At 38.5% G+C, this 27,163-nt stretch overlaps 1 protein-coding gene across 6 annotated transcripts; it reads left to right on the top strand.

The window, feature by feature from the left end:
• usp7 (ubiquitin specific peptidase 7 (herpes virus-associated)) lies at positions 1 to 26,986 on the top strand. 6 transcript variants are annotated; one of them, XM_084408427.1, is made up of 32 exons: positions 4 to 70; positions 449 to 921; positions 4,076 to 4,180; positions 4,322 to 4,520; positions 4,748 to 4,886; positions 4,988 to 5,076; positions 5,153 to 5,261; positions 7,253 to 7,383; positions 8,844 to 8,898; positions 9,026 to 9,106; positions 9,196 to 9,286; positions 9,533 to 9,615; positions 10,166 to 10,275; positions 10,646 to 10,823; positions 13,806 to 13,950; positions 14,148 to 14,278; positions 15,613 to 15,747; positions 18,123 to 18,224; positions 18,335 to 18,440; positions 18,600 to 18,692; positions 18,813 to 18,880; positions 19,611 to 19,711; positions 19,801 to 19,954; positions 20,077 to 20,144; positions 20,237 to 20,345; positions 20,454 to 20,531; positions 20,657 to 20,757; positions 22,709 to 22,808; positions 22,977 to 23,096; positions 23,202 to 23,273; positions 24,666 to 24,756; positions 25,501 to 26,986. In XM_084408427.1, exons 2-32 carry the CDS (start codon positions 837 to 839, stop codon positions 25,605 to 25,607), a joined length of 3,336 nt encoding a protein of 1,111 aa, XP_084264553.1. In that variant the 5' UTR covers positions 4 to 70; positions 449 to 836; the 3' UTR covers positions 25,608 to 26,986. The 6 variants fall into 6 exon arrangements, with proteins under 6 accessions (XP_084264554.1, XP_084264552.1, XP_084264553.1 ...); XM_084408428.1 differs by having other exon boundaries at positions 1 to 921; positions 10,646 to 10,802; XM_084408426.1 differs by having other exon boundaries at positions 1 to 921.
• The last annotated feature ends 177 nt before the right edge of the window (positions 26,987 to 27,163 follow it).

Here is a 27,163-nt window from a genome sequence, read left to right as displayed (position 1 = left end):
ATTTCAGAGAGGAGCGCGACCGCCATTTTGAGTTTTACCTCAAACTGAACACCATAAACCACGGGAGCGGGTGAGAGAGGCTCTGGCCGTGACCGGGCAAAATTATCTTTTCTCGTTTGAATAGCCGTTTGGGATGCAGCTTCAGGGTACAATTGAGCGTTAGGTGTTCAGGTTAGTTTCACTAATAACGGCGAGGCGAAACGCAGTCATTTTAGTGAGTTTAAACTTCTAAATTAGTGCGATTTCACATTAGAGTCTGGTTTGAATGGATAGGTTTTTTCTTCGTTCCCCCCCAGAAGAGGGACAATCGGAGGAGCACACGGACTGGAAATATTGCAGGGAAAGTTGTATTTAAAATAATCTTGCGGAGGCGCATGAGTTGCGCTGTTTCTTGTTTGATCACTTTTGCTAGCTTCAGCTGGGCTATCTGTGTTTTCCCCGGCTGCAGGTTGTTGTGAGTTGCATTCGCCCCGCACTTCTACGGGGGAAAGCCGGGGTTTCATTCATCGGGCCTTCGTGAAGCAGAAGCCCGAGGCCTCCGACTATCCTTACGGTTAGCATCCCTTCACCCGGGCGCCGAGATTGGGCGAATAGCGAGCAAATACGTCCGCGTTTCTCTGCCTGCTCCCCCACCGGCCTCCCTTCCTCCATCCCCGGCGCTGACAGCAGACAAGGCCGAGGTCGTCTTAGTGCAGGCCCAGCCGCAAAGGCTCGACCTGTTTATCCCACCTCCGCGTCCTCCGACTCCCCACCAGCCTCTGCCCGCGGAACCGCCATCAGACCGGCCCGACGGAGACAAAGAGCCCAAGCATCGTCCCATTCTCAAAGCCGCCAACATGAACCACCATCACACGCAGCAGCAGCAGCAGCAGAAAGCCGGCGAGCAGCAACTCAGCGAGCCCGAGGACATGGAGATGGAGGGTACGTCAAGGCCTTAAGCAAAAACAAAAAGCTCGCAGCCTTTAGTTTAATATCATAGCCAATATTTTCACATTAAGCCCATATTTAACAAGTTAACTGTTTATTAGCAAGCCACTCTGTCGCATGTTTTGACCCCAATAGCTTGTTAGCCAGCAGCTAACGTTAACTGTTAAGTTACCTCGCTGCATGAGGATAGCCAGTCAGCAAAAAGTCCATCGTTTTTTATTTACCTCATCATCTGAGTTATATTGCACTGCTACGTTGTTATTGTTAACCCCATAACGGTTGTTTTTTAAATAGCAGAAACGTTACTGTTAATGTGACCGTTACGCGAGGTGGATTTTGTTCTATTAGCGTCTGGCTATGTGAAGGCAGCATTAACGTGGCGCAGCCCATCTTTAAGCCTTTCTATCTAACAAACTGTGTCAGATTTTCATCTGATTATGTAAGGAGCCCCTCGGCTACACCTGTAGATCCTGTGGGGAACTTTTTTTTTTAAGCATCATGGGGTTAATGCTCACAGATGAGCTAGTGATTTAGATGGGCAAAACCGTGTTCGCATGCAGAATGGATAAACGTAAGTTAAGTCAATAACGTATTGTTTTTGTGCTGTAAATTGTCATTTAAAGGACGGAGAAGCGTTTGTTGTTGATGCGATCTGACAAGAGCATTAAACGGGGCATTCGCCCACTTACGTTAACTAGTTCACCATTTAATCGGGCGGTTTAGTGCCCTTTCAGAACATATGCTTGTTTAGACATTTCTGAAACCAGTTCAATGAATGGCTTTCATCCATAGTCAGCAAATCCTCATGTTCAGTGCTAGTGGATTCAAATAAACAGCATCACCGGATGATTGCTGGACAACAGCACCATTTTGAACTATAATTCGCTCCTGAACTACATAGAAGATGACGAGCTTTCTGTGCGATATCTAACTTGATCGGTTAAGTTGCATTTAGCTGTTACAGTGTCTTATTAATGTTACTGTTGTTGTTATTATTGGCTTTGGATGTGAGCCGCATATTAAGTTGTGCAGCTCGATTAGGGGGAGTGGATGGCAGTTTTATTTCAAGATGGTGGACTGTATTTTGCACAGATCAGACTCACGAGAGGCCTGCTTGCGTATGTGTTTGTTTATATCTGGGTGACTGCGCGGCCCGGGGCACATGATGGCTCACCAAAGGATCCGCGATCCAAGTAATTTATTTGCTCATTAGATGGTGTCGGATGACACCGTTTGTCCGGGATATGTGCTCTGTTTGCGGAGGGGAAACGTTAGCAGCTCGGCTAAATGTGTATGGAGGGGGAGGGGGTAAACGAGAGGATCGACTCAGAAACAAGTCGTTAATGTAACCTCTTTTTCCCCAGCGACACCCTTATTATTGAGAATATGGGGGGGTGTACCTATGCAGTAAGCTTTACATTTATATTTGATGCGTTTTCGACATCGTAATGACTGTGCGTCAAGGCCAGCGCGTGGGGATGCACCGACAGCGCGCGGGGATTTTCTGCTTCTTCATTGTATAACGAGTCATGCTGTGGGACCGCTCGCCATTTTTAATGATTACGGCTTGCTTGTCTGTTTTTGGCTCGTGTGCCCACTCGCGATCGCGGTTATAACGCTTAGAAGGCCCTAGAGCATTGATGTGATTTCTTCCTCTGTATTTCAGACGCTAAATTTTGCGCTGCGTTTCATCAAAGTTCTGCAGTGCACGTGTGGGGGCGTTTCTGTTCCGATGCTGCTGTCCAGAGACCCGCACTGAGACCTTTCAACACATGAACATATCACACCACACGAAGGCCTACGAATGCGCAAATTAAACGCAAGTTGCCACTATGAAGCATGCAGGTTGGCCTTTTTTTAGTCTCGCTCATTCAGGCCTCGTTAAACAACAAAACGTCGTGAGGAGAACCTGTTTGTTTAGTCTTGCATGGTCTTGGTGCATTTAATGCAGCTTTCATGCGTTATCGGATTTTTTTTAAAGTCGTAATTACAAGTTTGTTACATTCAAGTTGTCAGCAAAACAGGAATGGTGGAGGACGCCGTGGTTAATTTGTGTAGCCTATATTTTGGGGAAATCTTAAACTGTAGCTTATTGAATATATTTTGTAAATATCCAATGGATTTCATACATTGACAAACATAAACATTCATGTATTGTACATTCATCATGCTGCCTAGTCAGCTTGCTAACGATTCTGTAATTTCGGTCAAATAAATATCTCAAAATTTGCATCAAATGGTTATTTAGATATGTAGATGTTGTGGGGGTCACTGTAGCAATAGTTCTCTCCTCCGCCATGTTTGAAGTTTATGGCCTGCCCAACTCGGTAAATGGTGTATCAAAATGATCTCTCAGTTCTTGTAAATGACTTGAGAGGCCATTCATGTCTAATTTCTGATAATTCTGATAGCATGTGAAGGCAGCACATGTCCTCCTAGGAAGTCAATTTTACATTGTCAGGTGTGCTCAAACCACTTTGATCTACCACAAACAAAAATACAGCAAGTGTTTTTTAAACTCTACTTCTTCAAAATGAAGGCGCATTGGGTGTGTGTCTGCTTAGTTTTAATCCAATTTAAGAATGTAAGCAATTATTATACAATACTGTTGTATTTTCATTTTAACAAATCAATAAACACTACAGCCATTGTATCCAACTCAAAAAATTAGATCTCCCACTTGTAATTACAACATTGTGGTGGCATTCCTATGCTTTCAACTTGTAAATATGATCTTTCCAACATGGCTTGAATGCACCATCTATACACGTCTTAATGACTACCTTAAAATGTTACAAATACAATTTCAATCATTAAAAAAGATGCCTCCAGCAGTGTTTTAGAGTCTTCAATGGTTACAGATGCAAATTTTGCTTTGTCACTGGCAGTTCTCAGTGGTTTTAAATTTTGGCTTTGCACGCTTAAAAAATAAATAGATCAGGATATATTAAGTAGTTTGTTGTATTGAGCTAGCTACACATGCTAAATTCTTTGTAATCAATGTTGTGGGTGCATTTGTACCTATTGCACAGTGGATCTGCGCAGCACCATAGTAAGAGTGAGCTTGCAATAAATCTTATGGACCTGGTGCTTTTTACGTTAGCATTACATTTGACAAGGGATTTTCCGTTTTGACTTTTTCTTTCAGCTGGGGACCCAGATGATCCTCCAAGAATTCCCCAAAATCCAGTCATCAATGGGAACGTGGCTATGGCTGACGGACACAACAACACAGAGGAGGACATGGAGGATGGTAAGGAACATAATGAAGCTCAGCACCATGCATGATAACCCTTTTTTTTTTTTTTTTTAAATATGATTGTTTTTAGTATCTCAAGTTATGAATGGAAGTAAATCTGCAGCTCTAACTATTTATTACAACACGTCATAACAGACACAAGCTGGCGCTCTGAAGCAACTTTCCGCTTTGTGGTGGAGCGCTTTAGCAGGCTGAGTGAGTCTGTGCTCAGCCCACCCTGCTTCGTGAGAAATCTGCCCTGGAAGATCATGGTGATGCCCCGGTTTTACCCAGACAGACCTCACCAGAAGAGCGTTGGGTTCTTCCTTCAGTGCAATGCTGAGTCTGACTCTACGTAAGCAATCACCGCCATTACACAGAACAATGGACAATGAATAAGTCCATTAATTCAAGGACATCAGTGAAATCTCTATACTAGAAAATGTAAAGTTAATATATTTAGGCTAAACTTTTAGTTTTCTTTATTTATTTGGGAATAGTTCTCCCTCACTTTAAGCAACTTATTTTTGTTAGTTTTTTTAGCGAGCCTAATTTAATTAACCGATTCCTCCTCGTATGTAGGTCCTGGTCATGCCATGCTCAAGCCATGCTCAAAATAATCAACTACAAAGATGATGAGAAATCCTTCAGCCGCCGCATTAGTCACCTGTTCTTCCACAAGGAAAATGACTGGGGCTTTTCCAACTTCATGTCATGGAGTGTAAGTAAACAGTTTTTTTTTATTAGCGTCTCTGCTGAGCTGGTGTTGTCAGAGGGGAGCAGAGCTAAATAGCTGATGTTAAAGTGAAGTTTTCATTTCAGGATGTGACTGATCCTGAGCGGGGCTTTGTGGAGGATGATAAGGTTACTTTTGAGGTCTACGTTCAAGCCGACGCACCTCACGGTGTGGCGTAAGTCATTTCTCGTGACGTTTTCGATGTTGACAAGCTTTTACAACGATGGCTGATGTCACTGTTTTACTTACAGCTGGGATTCAAAGAAACACACTGGTTACGTGGGGTTGAAGAATCAAGGAGCCACATGTTACATGAACAGCTTACTTCAGACTCTCTTCTTCACAAACCAGCTTCGGCGGGTGAGACATCTGCCTTTTATTATCACAATCAGAATGTTTTGTTAATCTGTTTTTTGTTTTTTTTTGCAATATTCTTACAGAATGCAGTATGTATCACATAATTAGATGTTTGCCTGGGATGTGCATGAGTTAAATGATTATTAAAAACAGTATTCCTACTTTGCAAATTGATTTTCCATTGCCTGCTATAAGCTCCAGTGGAATACAGCCTACTTTCCTACTGCATCCCTCACCTAGCTGAAGTAGATGCATTATGTTGAGGTGAAGAGAGATGATGCAGTGTGCTTTCAGGTGCAGCCAAGTGTGGCCATATTTTGAGTCTTATTGGTAATGTTTGGTTCTTATTAGAGTCATACATCTCACCGGATGGGGATTCACTTTATATTGGAAAGAAAATGTGAAGCAATAAGAGAAAAAATTGCTTATCAGAGCCAGTATCAGTGTGTCCCTTTGCTGGCAGAGGACCTTTTTTTTTTTTTTAAACAACAAGCCCTGTTATTAACAGGCACAAACTTCAAAAAAAAAAAAAAATCGAATAAGATCATGTAAATTGACAAAGCGTGGTCAATTTTATACACTACCATTCAGAAGTTTGGGGTTGGTAATTTTTTTTACAAATGTTTTCCACAGAATTTTGTGAGACTCTGGTGGGTGTACATTGGTCCCTGTAGTGGGGACCAGGGGCATGCCCCCCTGGAAGATCATTTTGGACATTTAATTTTAAAAGCCTAAATCTGGCAAAATTAAGTTACTAGATGAATGAAGAAATTTGTTCTCTTGTTGTGAACAATTTTGTGCTCCTAGTAGTAATTTATTTATTGGTTGCATGGTGACGATGCACATTTGTCACATAAACAACATATAGTACATGATAGTTCATAAATGGTCATGTAGAGCATACATTTGAACCATCAAAAATATGTAACCTTGGTTGAATTAATGCATTTCTAGAATAATTAGTGGGGGCCTTTAATACATAGTTATTATGTACATATTTACTAGAGGTGTAACAGTTAAAGTGTTACATAACCGTTTGTATCACAGTTTTAGGGTCAAGGTTTCGGTACAGTTCAGTATGTGCTATGTTCAGGGAAAAATGGACAACCGTCAAATAAAAATAAAGAAAATAAGAACAAATAATTAACTAAGCAATAGTAAAAAAATAAATATAGAGCAAAGATACACATAAAATAAACAGTGCTTTTCAGGTTTTTCAAGTTGGTCTAACATTAGTTTTCAGGTACAGAAATTGAAGTAATCAAATGTAAAATAACATTACATATTTGACTGTATAAATGAAAGATTAATCCTTATAAAAAAAATTTTGTGTGAATTTGTCCGTTGAAGCTCAAGACTTGAAAGAGAACTCTATATTTGCGTGCTGTCTGAGATGCAGCTTTCCGTTCAGTGCTTCGGATGAGCGTGCACACGAATCTTCTCGCAGTGGCCGCAAGTGTTCATTTGCGTCTTCTGGCTCTTGAATGTTTAAATTGGCTTAAATTAGTTTAAACACAGATAGCAATGTGTGCTGTTCAAGTCTCACCAGTGCTCAACACCCGGGTGATGCCTATCTATGAGAATCTAGTTGAATGCCTGCTGTGCCTCATTCACTCGCTGCATGCTTATTTGGACAGAGCTAGCTCCTTTCACTCGCCAGAGCAGTTATTCGTCTGCTGCGGTATTAAGAGATGTTATATTTCCTGTTCATATACATTCACATTTTCCGGACATTATATTTTGTTAATTTTGAGACCGTGGCAGGACAAATTATCGCCACACTCTAGTTAATGTATGGGAAACACTGCTTTACATTTATGTGGTGGTTGTCTATTTTTCTAATTGATTATGTATGTTTTGGGTCAGTGGAAGAGGTGTGTTTTTTTTTTTTTTTTTTTTTTTATAGCATATTGTTTATTTAACTGTTTTCAAAAGTAAAGCACAGGTTGATGCTGTGCATATGTCAGTGAACCTGCTTTGTATTTGCTTTTTAGGCAGTTTATATGATGCCCACTGAGGGAGATGATTCCTCTAAAAGCGTTCCCCTCGCCCTGCAGAGGGTGTTCTATGAGCTCCAGCACAGCGATAAGCCTGTTGGGACAAAGAAGCTGACTAAGTCTTTTGGGTAAGTTTTGTTTTGAATGTCCAAGTTTACAAGCACTGTGAATCAGACACTGACACATGACACGTCTGCCTGTTGACATTAAGCAGGATGTGAAGTGTGGATTTCATGTTGTTCCTTGTCATTCTCCTTGAATATGTTTTATACTCTGTTGTTGGTCTTTGTAATAATTTTTGTAAATCGTTTTTTTTTTTTTTTTTTTAAGTGAACATATTATTTTAGTTTCCTGTAAAATTCTACAAACTACATGACTTTTCTTTTTCTTTTTTTAAAGTAGAAAAGGTACAATTGTCGGCAGACCTTAGACTTAAAGGGTAGGTTGCAACAATAAGGATTAAATTAAGCAAAGTTTAGAGCTAATCAAGGATTTGTTGATCTGAGTTTTATTTTAAATCAAGTTGTTGTACCAAATCAGGGATTAGAATTCTAACCTGTGATTTAAAAACCTCCATTTATGATACATTTTCTCTGCTATGATGTAATTGTAATTAAATGGCAACAATGTTAATTTCCATTTTGTTCTTTGACCACCAGAAACTCTGAAATAAGAAGCTCTTGTTGATAAAGGAAATAAACAATTTATAAACTGCTGCGTAGAGAGACCGTTACTGCTCAAGCAGGCAATGAAAATATTGAGGCAGCGCATGCTTATTTTATAAGCCTGGAAATATATTATCAATTAATGGCATAATATGGCAGCGTAACGTATGACAAAACAATTGAGATAAGAAAAAAATAACTAGCATAACTGACCATCTCCGCTCTTGACCGCGCCGACCTGACCGTTTGAACGCTGTCCATCGGCCCTGAGAAATGAGAAGTGCGGCAGCGATCACTGGTGCTCACCTCATCACCGCTGCTAAATATATTCATCATCTTTTTCTTGAAAAGAAGCACAGCGATGAGTGATGGATCTGCATCCCAGATTTTATAGCAGGCGTAAGCTTACTGGCCGCCACGACCATCACACTCCGCCGGCTCAATGCACTTTTAATTTATTTTTATTTGTCATAAACACCTGTTTTTGTCTTTGTTCAATCAGCCACATATTGTAATTGTAGTTGCACTTTATTTTATTTAAACCTCCTCACATGTAAATTTAAAGTTAATCCCTAATTGAGATTTAAATCTGAGTTTAAATTTATGGAGCAACAGGATTAAAGTTAATCTATCTTAAATATAAATTAAATCCAGGATCAAAATGATGGTGTAAATGTAATCCTGCTTATTTTTAAACAAGGTTTAAAGTTTGGTGCAACAGAATTATTTGATAAGCCTTGATTTAATCTAGATTTAAAACTTCCTTATTGGTGCAACCCACCCCATGTGACTTGAATGTTTTTGGTTAGCAATACCATTGTAGAAGTAGAAAAGCTCTATTCATAGTCAGGTGTACTTTTATGTGAATCCCCCTTTTTTCCCCCATACGTTTGTTTATATTTATAAATTGTCCGTTTCCTCAGATGGGAGACTCTAGACAGTTTCATGCAGCACGATGTACAGGAATTGTGCAGAGTGGTGAGTTGCCCTATCTCCATGGATCATTTTGAATCCTTCTCTTTTAACTTTAACTTGTTGATCAAATGAAGGATAAGTCATGTCAGATTGAATGAGCATGACTGTTTTGTGATTGTGCCAATTATAGTTGTTGGACAATGTAGAGAACAAGATGAAAGGAACATGTGTGGAGGGTACTATCCCAAAGCTCTTCCGAGGGAAGATGGTGGTAAGTCACCCGGACTCTCTCTGTGGTTTCGCTCTACATCTGATTCAGTGATTCAACCTTACCACATTTGGGTGTTTTCTCCATTTCAGTCCTACATCCAGTGTAAGCATGTGGACTATCGGTCAGAAAGAATAGAGGATTACTATGACATCCAGCTCAGCATAAAAGGAAAGAAAAACAGTAAGTGTGGCTTTCTCTGATATTCCGTCTTTGCTTTTCTGTTCCAGGAAGGCCATTCTTGTTATGTGGTCTGTAAATGCATGAATTTTCTGACATCTTGCAACTGACTTCCGTGATGGATATTTGATCTGACAAAATTGGCTAATTCAGCTAAGCCGTTTCAAGAAAAATATTGTTGTAGGACTGCTCACAGTCTGAGATTTAGAGGTAGAGGTGTGTTACTAATGCATCTTTTCTGCCCTGCAGTCTTTGAGTCATTCAAGGATTATGTGGCTGTGGAACAGCTGGATGGGGATAACAAATATGATGCAGGGGAGCATGGTCTACAGGTGAGGGGTTTGCATACTTCATCACCCATCCAAGCTAACCAAACCTAAAAGTGCAGTCACGTTTACCTTTGTACGGTAAAATGCAGTCTTTGATTTTCTTTGAATATGCAAAGCTTCCGATTGATTAGCTGCTATAGGTAAATAACTAGGAAAAATAACAGTGCAGAAATGGTAACTATTTGTGCTACAAACCAGTGTTTAAATATGATACATACCAGTTTGCAGCATAATGGATTTTTGTACAGCTGAAATTACTGGAAATGTATGACACACGTCATATTGGATTCAAGTATCTTAAACTTTTAACCTGCCACTTCACAGAGTTTACCAATATAAAGCTGCTTGGTTTTAAAGTAAGCTGTGCTTCAAGCATCACTACACCATTTACAATGGACAATGCACCTAATTTTTCTGTTAAATTTAGCTGAAGTTTTGGTGATGTGACTGCCTTGACTCTATCTAATAGTATACAGCTTGTTGCGGATGATACTGGTTTTAATGTTTGCACTTATTCAACTGGAGTGTTGTTTGTGGTTCATTTGTCTTCTAGGAGGCAGAGAAGGGTGTAAAGTTCCTGACCTTCCCTCCTATCCTGCACCTACAGCTCATGAGGTTCATGTACGACCCTCAGACTGACCAAAATATTAAGATAAACGACAGGTAACATTTTTTTTGTGTGTTGTAAATATAATGTTCTGTGCTTTAGATCTGCCGTTTTGACATTAAACGTGTCGTAATGAATGAAGAGTTTGTGACAGAACAAGTGAAACTGATACTCATTAAACTTCTGAAATTATTTCTGTGACGTAATGATGAATTTAGCATCAGGATAGAATAAATGCTTGTCATGTGGAGAGGGAGATTACACTTAAAATATCCTTGTAAGAGTGACTCATCTAAATGTTGTTGAGCATTAACTTGGATATGGACTGGAGGGTGCACTTTAAAATGGTCTGGCATAAGCTCTTGTTCACTCTCTCTGAGATGATGCTAGAGAAATGGAGGCTGAGCTTGATGTTTTGCCTTGCAGGTTTGAATTCCCAGAGCAGTTACCTCTGGATGAGTTTCTGCAGAAGCCAGACGTGAAAGACCCAGCCAACTACATTCTCCACGCCGTGTTAGTGCACAGCGGAGACAACCACGGGGGCCACTACGTCGTCTACCTTAATCCTAAAGGAGACGGCAAAGTGAGTGTCACCGCACCAATAGTGAGAACCTTTAATTTCAGGGGTCCCTATCTTTTCTTATGGTGGTTAATGGGTGGGCTTTCTGGGTGGCTTGTGGTTGCATGAAATGTTTTGTTAATTTTAGTAAAGTAAGACTTGAAGCATTGGAGGGCTCCAGACTGAGACTGAATTTTGCTCCAAATAGTCTTTGTTAGTTTTCACACTGTTGTTGCTTATTGATAAATTACTGTTTAAAAGTTTGGGAACAATAAGTTTGTTTTTTGCTTGATATTAATACCTATTTAAGCAAGAATACATTAAATTGATAAAAAGTGTCAAACGCTTTCACATTGTTAGTCAATTAGTTGCATTTAGGTCTGTTTTGACACTAAAGAGATGCATAAAAATGTCTAAAATTGTCAGTTTTTAGTATGAAAATGAACACGTTGGATGTGTTAAGACTGTCAAAATACACATTTCTTTGAAAACAATGTACGAGATATAGCCATTCAAATTAAATTTCCACCTTTTATGTTCAGGTCCGTTGTAACTCGTCAACTGTGGCTTTACACATGAAATCATGCATAATGTTTTTTGTTTATCTATTAGTTGGATTTGTCTCAAATTACTTAACTCTGAATAGGCACAGGGGGTTAATTCATGCAATTTGTAATAATTTATACACTATTATTGTTTTGACAGAATTATATTACACCTAACAAAAATGAACCAAATCAGGCACTGGCGCAACCAAAACTTTGAGGCAGCAGTGCCACAGTTTTCATTAGGGGTAGTAATCAAAGGGTACCTTACGTTACACGATACATGGCTCACAATACTGATAATATCACGATAAAGCAATTTTGCGATAATCAATATATTGATAGACAATCCTATAATGATACATCACGACATCTGTCGAACTATGAAAACAAAATGCCTTTTGAAAAGGTTAAGTGCAGGTTTTCTCTCTTTATTCAAGTCCAAACTGTTTTTCACACAAAATGTTTTTCAGTTTAATTAAATCAAACATTTTATGTTTATACATTTTAAAAGCTTAAACTTTTCTTTGCGTGTAAACGGACACATTTAACTGCTTATCGACTTTTAAATAAACCTGGATACGTTTCTAAATTTACCAACCTCTTTTATTTAAACCTGGGAACATCTCAGTGTTTACCAGCTTCCTTAAACCTGGGAATAGTGTTGTCAAAGGTACAGACTTTGGTATTTAAAAAATGTGACGATACCAGAATTCCCAAAATGTGACGATACCAGAATTCCCCCCTAGCATTATTAGAGGATTCTTAAACGGCTCTGACGGATCTGCTGATAGACGCCTGCTTTCAAACGCTCCTTTGTGTATCTAAGCACTTTGTGAAGAGTGTCAAAGATGTCTAGACAACCTGTTTGTCCCATCAATGGTATAAAAGCCGAAGTGCGTCCAGACTTGAGACTTAAACGTGGCTGGGGCGTCTATTTTACTTGCACTTCTGTTAAAAACCAAATTTTCCTATGCTAGTTAACTTATGTTCATGTTTCCCTCATTCATGTGTTGAGCGCTACCTCAAGAAGCCATGAAGTAGTGACGCTGGGAGCAGGAAAATCTATTTAGATCGCCTTATTTTATTAATTAAAATATCTATATTTGGCGCCAGCGTATAGATTCTCGTATCGCACGGAGAAGGACAACGATATGTCGCCTAGGGCTGTGCCGGTAAACTTGACAACCGCACCACCGCGGTGGCTGAGTAGCACCGGCGGTGGTCCGCCAGAATCTTTTTTTGTATGTGAATGCTGTTTTACATGAATATTATGACAGGAGTGAAGCACAAAGCTTTGTTTACAAAAGAAATAATAGTTTAGCCATTAAATGTTACATCGCAGCCATGGAAACATTTGGATTTGTGACGAATGAGAGAGTTGTGCGTGAGCCCATAAATTTAAGCTTTGTATTCTGTTTTGCGATCCGGTCACCCGATTATCAGCGAATTTAACAATATTCCATTAGTTATTATTCCACTGGACATGGAACCTCTTGTTTCTTTTCCCAAATCTTCACTCACATCTCACCCATTTTCGCAGGGGACTATAAACGTGTCTTCCTTTTGGTTTTCTTTTAAGTAGTCCTATTATATTTGCATTCATTACTGTGGTAAAGTAGAAAAACACTGTAAGAGCCTACTTTTTTACTTGCACGTCAAATTCTTTTTAACACCGTGTGTGCTTATTATACTTGGTAAGGCGGCGAGGCGCGTCAAGTTTATTTATAAAGCGCTTTTCACATTTTTAGTGACTTTTAGTTTAGCTTTCTCTGGCAGCGCAAAATCAAACATAGCTTAAATGTCTTGCCTCTGTGGAAGATAAAATTCGCTCTTCAGACCTTTTACAACAAGTAGAAAACATGAAGATATATAAAAGGAGATTGTCTTGCTGCTCGTGTCCCACATCCATGATCCCTCTCAAAGCACAGAGCGGTAGGCTTAGGCTATATCACACGTCTTTGTGTGGAAATTATAAATTCATGTTTTTTTTAAATATTGAACTATTATATTATTTAAGTTAATATTATTTACTGATATTTATTTCAATACTTTACAGGCTTTAGTGTGATGTGTCAGTGACGGAAGTGCTCAAATAAACACGCATGTCTTTTACTAAATGGATGTTTGAGCCTCCGTTTATTATTAATAATAATAATAATAATATTATTTTATTAATTGATTATATACAATTTTTTTTTTTTTTAAAGCACCCCCCAACCACCGCCTGTTGGTCCATTACCACCGCGGTGGTAAAAAAAACTGCCTCCGTCACAGCCCTAACGCCCTATCGATATTTTACCCCTAGTTTTCATAGTCTGGAGCCCTGCATTGTTTGTTTTAGCTGTAGTGTTTAGTCTGGTAGCAAACATTGTTTTGACTTTGGCATTTTGTTTGATTTTCTCTGGACTGGTTTATTCAATTAATTTCCACATGCCTTCATAATTTTATTTCCAGACGTAATGTTTGTTTGTTCTTGCAGTGGTGTAAATTTGACGACGATGTCGTTTCACGGTGCACTAAAGAAGAGGCCATCGAACACAATTACGGTGGTCACGATGATGACTTGTCAGTGCGTCACTGCACTAACGCTTACATGTTGGTGTACATCAGAGAGTCCAAGCTCAGTGAGTGCCATGAACATAATTAAGTCTGCTGTGAGGTCAATTTATGATGTTATCATTTTAGCACAAGGTAATGTGGGCCTGTAGATGCTGACAGCAATCCAGCTCTTATGAAAACCACCCTATCTTTGGTTGTGGATCTTAGGGCATGTGCTTGTCCTCTGTCCATCTGTGCTTATAAGTGCTGTTGTCATGTCCAGGTGAGGTCCTGCAGCCGGTCACAGACAATGATATCCCCCAGCAGCTGGTGGAGAGGCTGCAGGAGGAGAAGAGGGTGGAAGCCCAGAAGAGAAAAGAGAGGCAGGAGGCTCACCTTTACATGCAAGTACAGGTATGGAGCCACATTATGTCCAACCAAACCAATTATTCTTGGGAATGCAAATGTTCCTTCTAGAGATGCACCGATTGATCGGCTGGTGACCGGAATTGGCCGATTTTCACGTGATCGGCCATGACCGGCGACCGGCCGGTCAGTCTGACATATGCCGATTTTATGCCGGTCAAATGCACTCGGGCGCCGCATGATTAGCCTTTTGAGCGGTACGGTCTCATATATGGGATTTTTATTTCTGTGCCCCTGAGAGTACGGTGCCACATTTAGAATGTTCAGTGACGTCGCATAACTGCCAGATTCAAACTGTGCTTTCGCGCGTTGGCTGGCGCTGAGCCAGAGTCGGACGCGTTCAGTGCTGTCATATATCACAACCAAGCATTGTTTTCAACCTCATAATGTTTATTTTAGGTTTCAGATATTTAAATACACATTTAAGCACGAGTAAAACAATACATTTGGAGTTTGTAAAATACACACTGATGTCTGTTGAAGCAGCAATAACAATCTATTCAAATATAATTTGCCGACATGTGTTATTCATATCAGACAAACATAGTGGAAGTAACTATAAAGTTTACTCTATTCTTCTCAGTTCAACGGCCACTTTCTTGCATTTATTTCGGGAGAAACTGATGAATTCACGTGCTTTAAATCCGACTGACTGGACAACATTGCGGCGCCCATCTCATGTTATAGATCAAGATTATTTATAAAGGTTTTTAAATGACCAAACACACTCACTTTTTGCTACACGTATTTGAGAATCGGAATGTCAGATAGGCTAGCCGCTAGTTGATGACATGGTAAGCAAGTTTGTGAATATTTTGAATAAAAAAGGAAAAGCGAAATAAAAGCGACACACACATCTATCATACAGTATTATTGTGGCTGCGGTGTATCGCGTGATGACGCGTCTCCATGGAAACATTAAAGGGAACGTTCGCCTTGAGAAAGCTCACTCTGGGGGTGGGGGTGTCAGTTAGAATATTTTAAACTTGCACGTGAAAGGGTTAAAGAAAAAAATCAAAAATAAATATTTGTGTGCGCTGTAAAGTGGTTAGAAAAAAAATTAATCGGAATCGGCTAAAATCGGTATCGGCAGGTCAAACTCAATGAAAAATCGGAAATCGGAATCGGCCTAGAAAATTGTAATCGGTGCATCTCTAGTTCCTTCTAAATGGAAGACTTATTTGTCCACTTGGTGTGCTGGATAAAATGGTCACTTCAGGTCATGTTGGCATAGGCCTTATGTTTAGATCTTTAGAGTTGGATTTGTAAAGTAATTCCAAGCTACTTTGTGTTTGTTTAAACCATCCTCTGTGTTCCTGTAGATGGTGACAGAAGATCAGTTCTGTGGACATCAGGGCAATGACATGTATGATGAGGAGAAAGTAAAATACACAGTGTTCAAGGTTCTGAAAAGCTCCACTCTGGCTGAGTTTGTCCAGAACCTTTCACAGACCATGGTGAGCCTTCACTTGACACAAGTTCCTTGGATAACATCTTTCTCTTTTCAAATCCTTACAATGTTAGAAAAGGAATTTAGTATATATATAAAAAAAAAAAAATCAGGGAAACATGCATTCAGATTTAAGTTTGCTCAAGCAACTTGTTTTTTTGTTGTTTTGTTTTTTGTCCTACGCCGTTTTACCAATTTTAATTTATTCATTCACAATGCAAAATGTCTTGTGCGCGCGTCTGTGCTGCTGCTATTTAGGTGTAAGTATTTAGTTTAACATTCTATTAATTTGATACATTTACTTCATAGACATCCGTATCTGATATATCCATTCTGCTCTGTTTGCTCTGTTGTTGGTGTTACTTTGTCACAAGTACTGTACACACGCTGCGTGGTATCGGTTGTTGGTATCAGAGCAATTTAATGAGTACCAGTACACAAGCGCAGTATTGGGCCTGTTCCCTTCTTACGTCAGTGCATTCTGACCTTGTATGTGCTCATACCGGTTATCTTCATTCTTTGTTCACACACAGTGTTATACTGGTAATTTTACAACTTCTCTATACTGGTAATTTGCCAGAACCGATTTACCGGTATTTTTGAAAAGGTTCTGTTCGCACATGACCCCTTAACGGTAATTTACCAGTAAAGACTATATAGCTGCTTTTCCACCGTCGGGCCAAACTGTTCTCTTTGCTTAACCATTCCATTCCGTGCCGATCCGGGCCAGCCTGTATGGATATGGTTTCATTTTTCCACTGTGGTGCTGATAACAGCCGCTCTTTGGAATGTAATATAAATGCAAGGGTTTACTGATTACTGACTTAAATAGCAAATGCATTATAGGATAATCAGATATTTATTTTAATTTTATCAGTTATTTGTGTTTACATTGTTTAAATAGTGCGCTTAGCCAGCTGCAGAGAAACTTGTAGCCAGGCAAGTGGCCAATCCCAAGTGGCGACGTCAATACATGTATTCTACCAGCACTGTTCCTGTTAGCCAACTGTTATGAAACGTTCAGTTTGTAATCATGCCGTACCAGGCTTAAGTGGAAACATAACTGGAACCGTTCATTATCGTTCTTAGAACCGTTCGGCCCGATGGTGGAAAATCGACTTGTGTGAAAGGGACATTCATACATAGACCTCAACCCTGAATGCTGAAACCTGATTCATGGTGACAATCAACAGACAGTGTAAAAATGACCACTTAACAAATAACTGATGACAGTCAGCAAACAGCAAAAAGATGATCCTGCTACAGTAACCACATAATTTATTAATGCTGCAATTAGGGGTGTAAAAATTAATCGTTTCTACGATGCATCGCGATGCAGACGAGGACGCTTCGGTATCGGTTCAGTAATAGACCATAACCGATTATAATGTACTGACGATTTTCTGACGTCATTTGTCGCGTACGTGCTTTGTCGCGGTAGCATACAATGGCAGAGGGAGGTGAGACGCGAGTGCGAGGAAATAAAAAATGCTCCAACTACTTTAAAAGCCTACATCTGGGCACATTTCGGCTTTTATGAACAACCTGGTAAGCATGACCTGCAGAAGACACGCTGTGTGTGCCGCTCATGTCACGCACAAATAGAATATGCAGGAGGTAATACCACTAACTTGATAAACCACGTTAGCTGTTTTCACCCCGAGCTGTTAGCACCTGGCAGAGTCTGACTGCTTTAGAGTAAGCGGATGAGCTCCAACGTCACCTGAATCCACAGCCAAAAACAAATCATCCACCAGCCGCAATAATTTCTCTGATTTAAGTATCCGCACCCGATGGTCAAATTACAATTATTCTGTGTTACGCGTGATTATAAATGGATGATCGTCACCTTCGACAGCGGATTCGGCGACGGTTGATGCGCGCATCTTTAATGGTAACATATACACTGATTAATGAGCGCTGCTTTTAAATGAACATTTCTTTAAAACTAAATTTATTTGAAAGATTTTCCTTTTCTTAAATGGCGTAAACAAGCTTTACTCCCTTGAAACGTAAACTGTCTGGAATGTCACTGCGACTTCCCGAACAGGCGAGCACACGCACAGACACGCGCGCACACATCACTTTTGAAGTAAAATTTAATATTGAGGATGCGCTGCATCGCGATATCGAATTGAACTGAATCGATGACATAATCGTAATCGCACCGAACCGTGAGACCAGTGTCGGTTCACACCCCTAGCTGCAATGCATACTGGGAGCTTGCAAATCCTTAAAATCAGCAACATTAATTTTGAAATGAAACTGCATTAGGCTAGTAAAATTCTAATTTTGTTGGTATTCACTTAATGCCTGAGGTTAGTTGCGTTTCTTTTCTGGTTTGTCCATGGAGATGGTCTCAATGAATTTCAATTCCTCCAGGGTTTCCCGCAGGACCAGATGAGACTGTGGCCAATGCAGGCCAGAAGCAACGGCACTAAACGGCCGGCCATGTTGGATTATGAAGCAGATTGCAACAAGTCTGTAAGTCTGTGCACTCATATTTTTAGATATCCGTACTTTTTATAGCATTCTTACTTCATATTTTGCTCTTAATGTGAGAATAAAGCTGTGTATGTCAATGTCACAAACAGATGATCGACTTGAGCGATAACGAGAACCCATGGACAATATTTCTAGAAACTGTAGATCCAGAAATGGCCTCCAGTGGCGCAACGTTACCCAAGTTCGACAAAGACCGTGAGTTTCAATGTGTACTTTTATATTATGAATATACTCAGAACATTAATGTTTTAGTCTGTAAATGTTTCACATTTCATTTTATTTTTTTGTAGAGCAAAAGGCCTACAAAAATCTTTCAGTTCTGATTAACCTTTTAACCTTGGTTTTGATTTTCAGATGATGTAATGTTGTTCTTGAAGATGTATGATCCAAAAACCAGAAGCTTAAATTATTGTGGACATATCTACACACCTATATCCTGTAAAATACGTGAGTAATAAAAACTACATATAATAGGATTGTTCTCATGAAGTTTTTGTTGTAAAGATCTAATTAAACAGAAGTCAATCCTTTATTACGTTTAATCCATTCTAACCCTGACCCAAACAGGAGACTTGCTGCCCGTTATGTGTGAAAGAGCAGGGTTTCAGCAGGGAACTAGCCTTATCCTCTATGAGGTAAGACTGTTGTTTTGAATAATCTATCAATTTATGTTTTTTTAAAAATAGAAAGTAGTTAGTAGAAATGCATTAGTAATCAGTAATTGGTATGGTTGAAAACATATTTGGATGCTACAATTGAATTTAGGCATTAGAACATTATACTAGAGCAGCATGAAAATATATGTTTTGTATTTACTGTTCAAAAGTTTGTGGTCAGTAATTTATTTGTTTCTTTTCTTTTTTTTATACATGAGAATAAGAGGTTAAAATTAATATAAAAATATTAATGATGCATTAAATAAAACTTTGTTCATCAAAGAAGCCTGCAAAAGCCTGTTTTTCACAAGGTTTCACAAACATATTAAGCAGCACAACTGTTTTGAACATTGATCATAATAATATATTTCCTGATCACCAAATTTGCATATTGGAATAATTTCTGAAGGATCATGTGACACAGCAGACTGAAAGGCTGCTGAAAGTTCAGTTGTGCCATCAGGAATTTCTGAAGGAATAAATTACTTTTTAAAATGTATAAAAAGTATTAGATTTTAAATTGTAATACTTTACAGTTTTACTGCTTTTACTGTATTTTTGATCAAATAAATGGAGCCTTGGAGGCCCTAAACTTTTGAGCTGTGGTGTATTTCATGCATTTTAATGGTTAGTATAAATGCATTCTGCATAACAAGGATTTGGCTTCAAATAGGGACCTATAGTTAAAACATGATTCATTCTGTTACAGGAAGTTAAACCGAATTTAACAGAGCGAATACAAGACTATGATGTCTCCCTGGACAAGGCTCTGGATGAGCTGATGGATGGAGACATAATTGTGTTCCAGAAGTAAGAATTTGTTGTCTTAATTCTTAAGTCATTTTGCACAGGTTTACATGGCCTTGAAATCAATTGTTCTTTTGTTGTTTCACCACCAGGGACGATCCTGAAAATGAAACCAGTGAGCTGCCTACTGCAAAAGACTACTTCAGAGACTTGTACCACCGTGTGGATGTCATCTTCTGTGACAAAACCATTCACAATGACCCAGGCTTTGTTGTGACACTGTCAAACCGAATGAACTACTTCCAGGTTGGTTTGGATGGATAGATGGATGGATGGATGGATAGATAGATAGATGGATAGATAGATGGATGGATAGAATGGATGGATGCAAGCAACCTCTGAAAATTGTCATCCTGATTCATTTTCAGGTGGCAAAGACTGTTGCGCAGAGGTTAAATACTGACCCCATGCTCCTACAGTTCTTCAAGTCACAGGGGTACGTCTTCTAATTTTTAGTTTAATGGGACTTCTTCACCCCCCACCCCATTTGCATCCATGAACCTGAATTTTTATTCTCCTTCCTCTCAGGTACAGAGATGGTCCAGGCAACCCACTCAGGCACAACTATGAAGGCACTCTCAGAGACCTGCTGCAGTTCTTCAAGCCCCGGCAGCCTAAGAAGCTCTACTACCAGCAGGTGAGAGAGAGGCCTTATCGTCCACTTGGCACTCCTCTAAGGGAATATGAGATCTGCTAAGCCATTACGTTCGGGGCATCTGATTTATTCATGGTTTTCCTCCCACAGCTCAAGATGAAGATCACAGACTTTGAGAACAGGAGGAGTTTCAAAGCCATATGGCTCAACAGTATGTTTCGAGAGGAGGTAAGAACGTGCTGCAATAATTCTACATTAAATTATGCCAGTTAACCCTACTTATTTACAAAAGTATGTTTTCAGCATGTTTAGCACACTTATCAGTGTGAATATTTTATCCCCCTTTGCATTAGGAGATCACACTGTACCCTGACAAGCATGGCTGTGTTCGGGACCTTCTGGAGGAATGTAAAAAGGCAGTGGAGCTCTCAGACAAAGGCTCAGAGAAGCTGAGGTCTGTTTCTCATTTCAGTGAAAATTGAAAGCCCTGAATAATGGAAACAGGGTTCCTGTTATAGGTTTCTCAATTTAAATTTTTTTTATGAACAATATCAAATCTTAAATCCCATGAATCGATCTTTTAGTCTGCTGTTTTCAGTTGATGAATAAACAAAACTATGTAGCATCTCCCATCCAATAAATAGCAATAAGCTTTGAGCTTTTTTACTTTTGATATGAAACAAAGTCTGAGCTTTTAAATTCTGCCCATTTTATTATGAAATTCAAACAATAAACACCGTTTTGGTACTCTTTAATGTGGCGACAGATGGCTGTGGTACCTCAGTTTAAGCGAAGCGGCAGCACGAAGCACCAATAACCGATCATCTCTTCCGTTTACTACCAGTTACAGCATGAAATAAACATGAATGAACATCAGAAGATATGTTGAAAGATACAGTACAACTTACAGAAATCCATATCAAAATGCATTGAGACATACCTTATAAACATTAACATTGCATTTTAAAAACACACACACACAGATAGATAGATAGATAGATAGATAGATAGATAGATAGATAGATAGATAGATAGATAGATAGATAGATAGATAGATAGATAGATAGATAGATAGATAGATAGATAGATAGATAGATAGATAGATAGATAGATCGATAGATCGATCGATCGATCACATACACACACATTAGGGGTGTAACGTTACACAGAAGTCACTGTTCGGTACATACCTCTGTTTTGGGGTCACAGTTCCATATGAGTTCCGTACAGTAGGAAAAATTGGCACACTTACGTTTAGAGTCCAATTCTCACAATTAACTATGACCTTTGCCTGAAACTCCTAATTACGCCTTATTGATAGTTAGTAAGGTAGTTAAGTTTAGGTATATTTAGAATATGGTCATGCAGAACAAGTCATTCATATATGCTTTACAAGTACTAATAAACAGCCAATATCCTAGCAATATGCACTCTAAAAAGAAACTAGTTAATAATGAAAATTGGACCCTAAACTAAAGTGTTAGTTTAAAGTATAAGGGAATGTTAAGTATATAGGCCCAACCCTCCTATACTAAATTTTCTGCATAATTTTCCATATATATGTACAGAAAGGTGCAGTGAGGCATCTGCATAAAAACCAAGGAGCACATTACAGAAAGATCCTAACTTTAGAATCCTATCTTATCTGTTACCATGGCAATTTCAGTTAGGAGCTCATTTAGGACAAAAGCTATTACAAAATGACATTTCTTAAGTGCATATAATGGTATCTTAACTACGGCTAGGAAAATGAGTGTTACAGAAGCATCCTAACTCCACAAAAAAATCCTTAACTTTTTTTTTTACCACTTGTTTCTCCATTCTCCAGTTTTTCCTTTTTACGTCACAGCAGCTGTTTGCGTGTCGTTGCTTGCTTGGTAACAGACCTGAGAGTTGATTACCGAACTCGATGGAGGGGTTTAAGATTTCCTAACTACAGATAAGATTAGATTTTGTAAGATAGAATAGGAATCCTAAATCAACTTAAGATTTGCTTCTGTTTTACGACTCTTGAAATGGAAATCTTTTGTTAAAGACTGTCACTTCTGATCAATTTAATGAAAAATCCCACTGACCCCAAACTGTTGAACAGTAATGTGCAAGTATAAGGGGATACATAAGAATTTCCAAGTGTTAAATTGTCTTGCTATAGATGTAAGCATAGAGACATTTGATGTTTCACTGCATTTGATGTTTCATGCAATGTTAATGCCCCTCTCGTGTTTTGAAATTGATGAGCCTTATAGCTCTCTTGAATGTGAATGCATTACAAACTGACGATCCTGAGGAAAATCAGCCAGTCGTCTTTAATCGCTCAGTGATGCTGCTGTACAAGTCACTCTGCTCATAATTCTGACTCTTTTCACTTGCCACTGCTGATATCGTTCTCTCTTTTGCTCTTATAGGCTGTTAGAAATTGTCAGCTACAAAATTATTGGGGTTCACCAGGAAGATGAATTGCTAGAATGTTTATCTCCAGCAGCCAGTCGAACATTCAGAATAGAGGTAAGGATGAGCTGATACTCATCAGCCCTCAAATCCCATCATTCACGGATATGCACAACAAAGAATCTATTCCCTAGTAAAGCCTCTTAAAATGATTTGGAATCTGAGAGTTGCCATTTAATTGTGGATGCTGTTCCCTTGAAACAAGTTTAATGTCTTTCGTGGCAGGAAATCCCTCTCGACCAGGTTGAGCTGGACAAGGAGAATGAAATGCTGATTCCAGTTGCACATTTCCACAAGGAAGTCTTCGGGACATTCGGAATTCCGTTTTTGCTCAAGATCCGTCAGGTGTGTTGGCTGAGTGTTCACTGAGTGCATGTGTTGGTGGATTGTGGTCATTTGTTTGGTTTGCATGTGTCGTGTCCTTTCTAATGCGTGCGTTTATTGTGGCAGGGGGAACCCTTCAGAGAAGTGATGAAGAGAATTCAGAGCATGCTTGACATTCAGGAGAAAGAGTTTGAGAAGGTAAGAGCAGCAAATGTTAATGTGCAAAAACATTTCCAGCTTTGAAAATTCACTGATACAAATGCAAACTTAAGGTCACTAGTGACCCAAGGTATGTAATAGAGCAATTATATTTTCCTGTGCAACAATATTGAATCTCTACGTGATGAGAATGTCAATCATAATACTACCTTGGACATGACATGGTTTAATGATTTCCTGCAAAGCAAGTGCACAATCATATTAGCATCGTTTAATTAGTGGATCTGATGACAACGCTCTCAGCTAACAATTAGATTTTTAATGATAAAAAAGTATGTTTTTAAGAGTAATGTAAGGCTGTGCGATTCATAAGTTGCATAGGATACACGCACATGATGTCAGCTTCTGCAAGGTGTATCCGTTTCATAAATTATTGTTTTTAAACTAGTGGTGGGAATCTTTAGGCACTTAACGATCCAGTTCAAAACCATTCTTGGTCTACTTTTTTTCTTTTTCTTATTAGTTTGTTTACTAACTTTACATCTTACATTTATTTGTACTTTAATTTAATTACGTATGTAACTATAAATAGCTACGTTTTACATGACATACAGTTGACTTAATTTTTTACTTTTAAGAACTTATAAATGTAGTTTCAGAACATGCAAGCAGAGTAAATAATAGAGGAACAAAGAAACATATTAACTAGCATTAAACAGTGTGTTCTGTATCTAAGAGTGGTTTCCGTATCTGAACATTTTCCAGCCAAGAACAGTGAGTGGTTATTCTCTTTCTCAGCTTTGCTGCTGCTCAATTAATGCATTTTGAGATGCAGCCACTTACACGGAGTCGCACAGCTGCTTCCCTATTTTAAACTATTTATAATAAATTGTTGTACACGATAAAATGGCTATGAATTAAAATATTGTTACTTTTTTTATTTTTTTTATAGTGACTTTGATGGAAGTATTACAGTGCTTTGACTATTTTTGTGCCTGAATTACTAAAATATATACAGACTGGAATGTATGCATCAATGATGTCAAAATCTAGTGTAATATAATTTTGTTATTTTGTAATTTATTAAAATATCAGGGCAGTTTAGAGATCTTAAATGTGCCTTCTGGTTTGCTGAAGACCTGAATATGTAATAATGATTGAAACATTTAAGGTTTAAATGATGGCCAATTAAATTGTATTTATTTCCATTTTCTGACAGTTAAATGACACCAAAATATTGACTAAATTTAAAGGACTTAAAAAATAAATAGTTTAGACAAAGTGCCTTGTAGACAATGTAGAAAGAAGAAAAAAGTAAATGAACCATGGTCACTATTTAGCAGATCACAGTCCTGATTCAGACCCAAGTTAGGTTTCACCCAGACCACCAGTCATTATAAAAGAAATGAATATGGTTTTATTTTCTTTTAGTTCAAGTTTGCAATAGTCATGATGGGCCGGCATCAGTATATCAACGAGGAAGACTACGAGGTGAATCTGAAAGACTTTGAGCCACAGCCAGGTATGTCACTCTTTTTTTTTTTCTCAAATCAATATACATGTGCCATGGATAAATAAAAAGGATTAGCCTTCACCTGGACAATAATAAAATGATTTTAACTAGAAAAGAATACAAGAAAAACAAAAGTGCTAGTTATTAATAATGCATCAATATTTTTGAAAAAGAAACAGCTAAAATGAAAATTACAGTTTCAAATAACAGCACTGCTGTTTGAGCTGCGTGCGCTGAAGCAATAGATGATTACCGATAAACTGACGTGCTTTATTACTTCATTAACTTAACAAACCTTATCCTATATGGGATAAATCACAGATATACACGACATAAACATATATTACAAATTACAATTGCACAGAACAAAAGGTTTTGAATAACTTGACTGGGATAGTCATGAAGGTGTAACTGTTATCAATGCTCTAAAACATCTGCACAAAGAATTCACATTATTTTATAGTCATGTTTTCATAATTTTATGTAGCATGCAGACTGTAGACTTGCGCTGCACTTAACTGTATTTTCCTTCAAAGCAAAGTGATTCCAATCATATTTCAAGCATTTCAAAACCATCAGTGTGAACAGTGCTTATCTGAAACGATTAAGCTCAAGGAAATAATCTTATCGGAAAAAATGTCTTATCAGGCCAATAACGATAACATTAAACATTGAACACACATTGGCCGGTGCCGATATGGTGGCCGATATATCGTGCATTCCTAAACCTTGTCATATTCTGTACTTCATCAGGGAACATGTCACACCCGAGGCCTTGGTTAGGGCTCGACCACTTCAACAAAGCTCCAAAGAGAGGTCGCTACACGTACCTGGAAAAAGCGATCAAGATTCACAACTGACAAGCCCCCACTCTAACCAACGATACTAAAGACTTTAACCAAACCTCTTGTGTGCACCACTTTTAACACCTGCTGTCTGGGTACACAGGCACCATGTATGAAGTCTTCAGCGAATGGAGTGACTGCTGATGCTCCTGTTTTTCTTTTGAGGCTGTTCGATTTGGCTTCTCTAACTATTGACTGCCTATTTGTCTGGAAGAATGAATTGGATTTTAACAAGAAAGGGGGAACAGTATGTCCTAGAATTTTGTTTTGATTTTTATTTTTCGTTGTTTTTGTTTGTTTTTCTTTTTTTTTTTCTTTTTTTTTAAGTTCGTTTTTAAAAGAATTGTTACGGCAAGAAAGCTGCTGCATTGTGAGGTGGAGGCGATGGAAAGAGGAGTTATGTCATTTGCAGAAGATGAAAAGGATACCTCCATCTTTCAACAAAAAAAAATCACCGCAAATGGCTGATGCTTTTGCTAGTTGCCCTGACATGGTTGTCTCATTTTCTGGTTCCTTAGTGCAACTAGTCAATTTTCATGTTTACACAATTCTTCTTTCTCACTTAGTTTGGTTGGAGAAATTCAGTTTGTCGTCTTTGGAAATCCTGTATAATAAAGTAAAGAGCCACAGCATCTGTTTTAAAATAAATAAAAATGAAATAAATTGTCTGTACTTCATCTTGCACGTTGGCACTTAATAATCCCAAGGTTTTACATTTTTCAGCACTGTTAAATGTAATCTTTGGTTGGAGTTTGATTTGCATATCCCTTTGGGTTTCTCCCTCTCTCTTTTTTTTCCCCCTTCTCCCCATAAGGTTTTTCCCCCCCTTCTTTAGCTCCTCTGTCACTGGCTGTGGGATTATTCTGATGGGGGAGGGAGGGGTCGCTTGCTGACGGCTCCAGATTCGTTGTACTGTTGTTGGCACGAGGCTGCAGACGCATAATAGACTGGTTTGGGACATAGAGAAACCAGCATTAATGAACCAATACAAACCTTTTTTTTTTCTTTAAGCACAGAAGGAATGCTCCCTAGTGCATAGTTGGCTTTGTAAAAACAATTAAAATTGTATATTTAAAGAATGAACATGTAAAATTAAAAACACAGATTTGTTGGGTACAGATCAATTCAGATGTTCATATTCATTGTGTAGTTTTATTTTGGATCCTGACAGTTTCAAATTTTTTTATTTTTTTTCCTTAACTAATTGCAACAGTTTGTCTCGTTTAAGTGCAGTACAAAGATGACCTGCAGATCACATCTCTTTTTTTTTCCTTTTTTTTTTTCCTTTTTCTCCAGTCTAATTCCTCCGTGTAGCAGCAGTGTACGACAACTCTTCCTGTATATTGCCTTTTTGCTGGAAAATGTATGTTGAATAAAATTTTCTATAAAAGCTACAGCCATGGTCCGTGGAGAATTGACTCGAGATGGTGTTCAGATTGTAATATGAAGAAAAATACATTACGGGTTCTCATTAAGGTATTGCACATGCATGTTTCAGTTTTATTATGACAGTTCCATATAGATGCACATGACATTTGACATCATTGTAAAGATTCAGAGGCTTTTTACAG

This window comes from Rutilus rutilus (assembly GCF_951802725.1).
Source record: "Rutilus rutilus genome assembly, chromosome: 1".
Taxonomy (NCBI): Eukaryota; Metazoa; Chordata; class Actinopteri; order Cypriniformes; family Leuciscidae; genus Rutilus; species Rutilus rutilus.
Note: the sequence above shows the minus strand (reverse complement) of the source record. Positions and strands in the feature narration are given on the sequence as shown.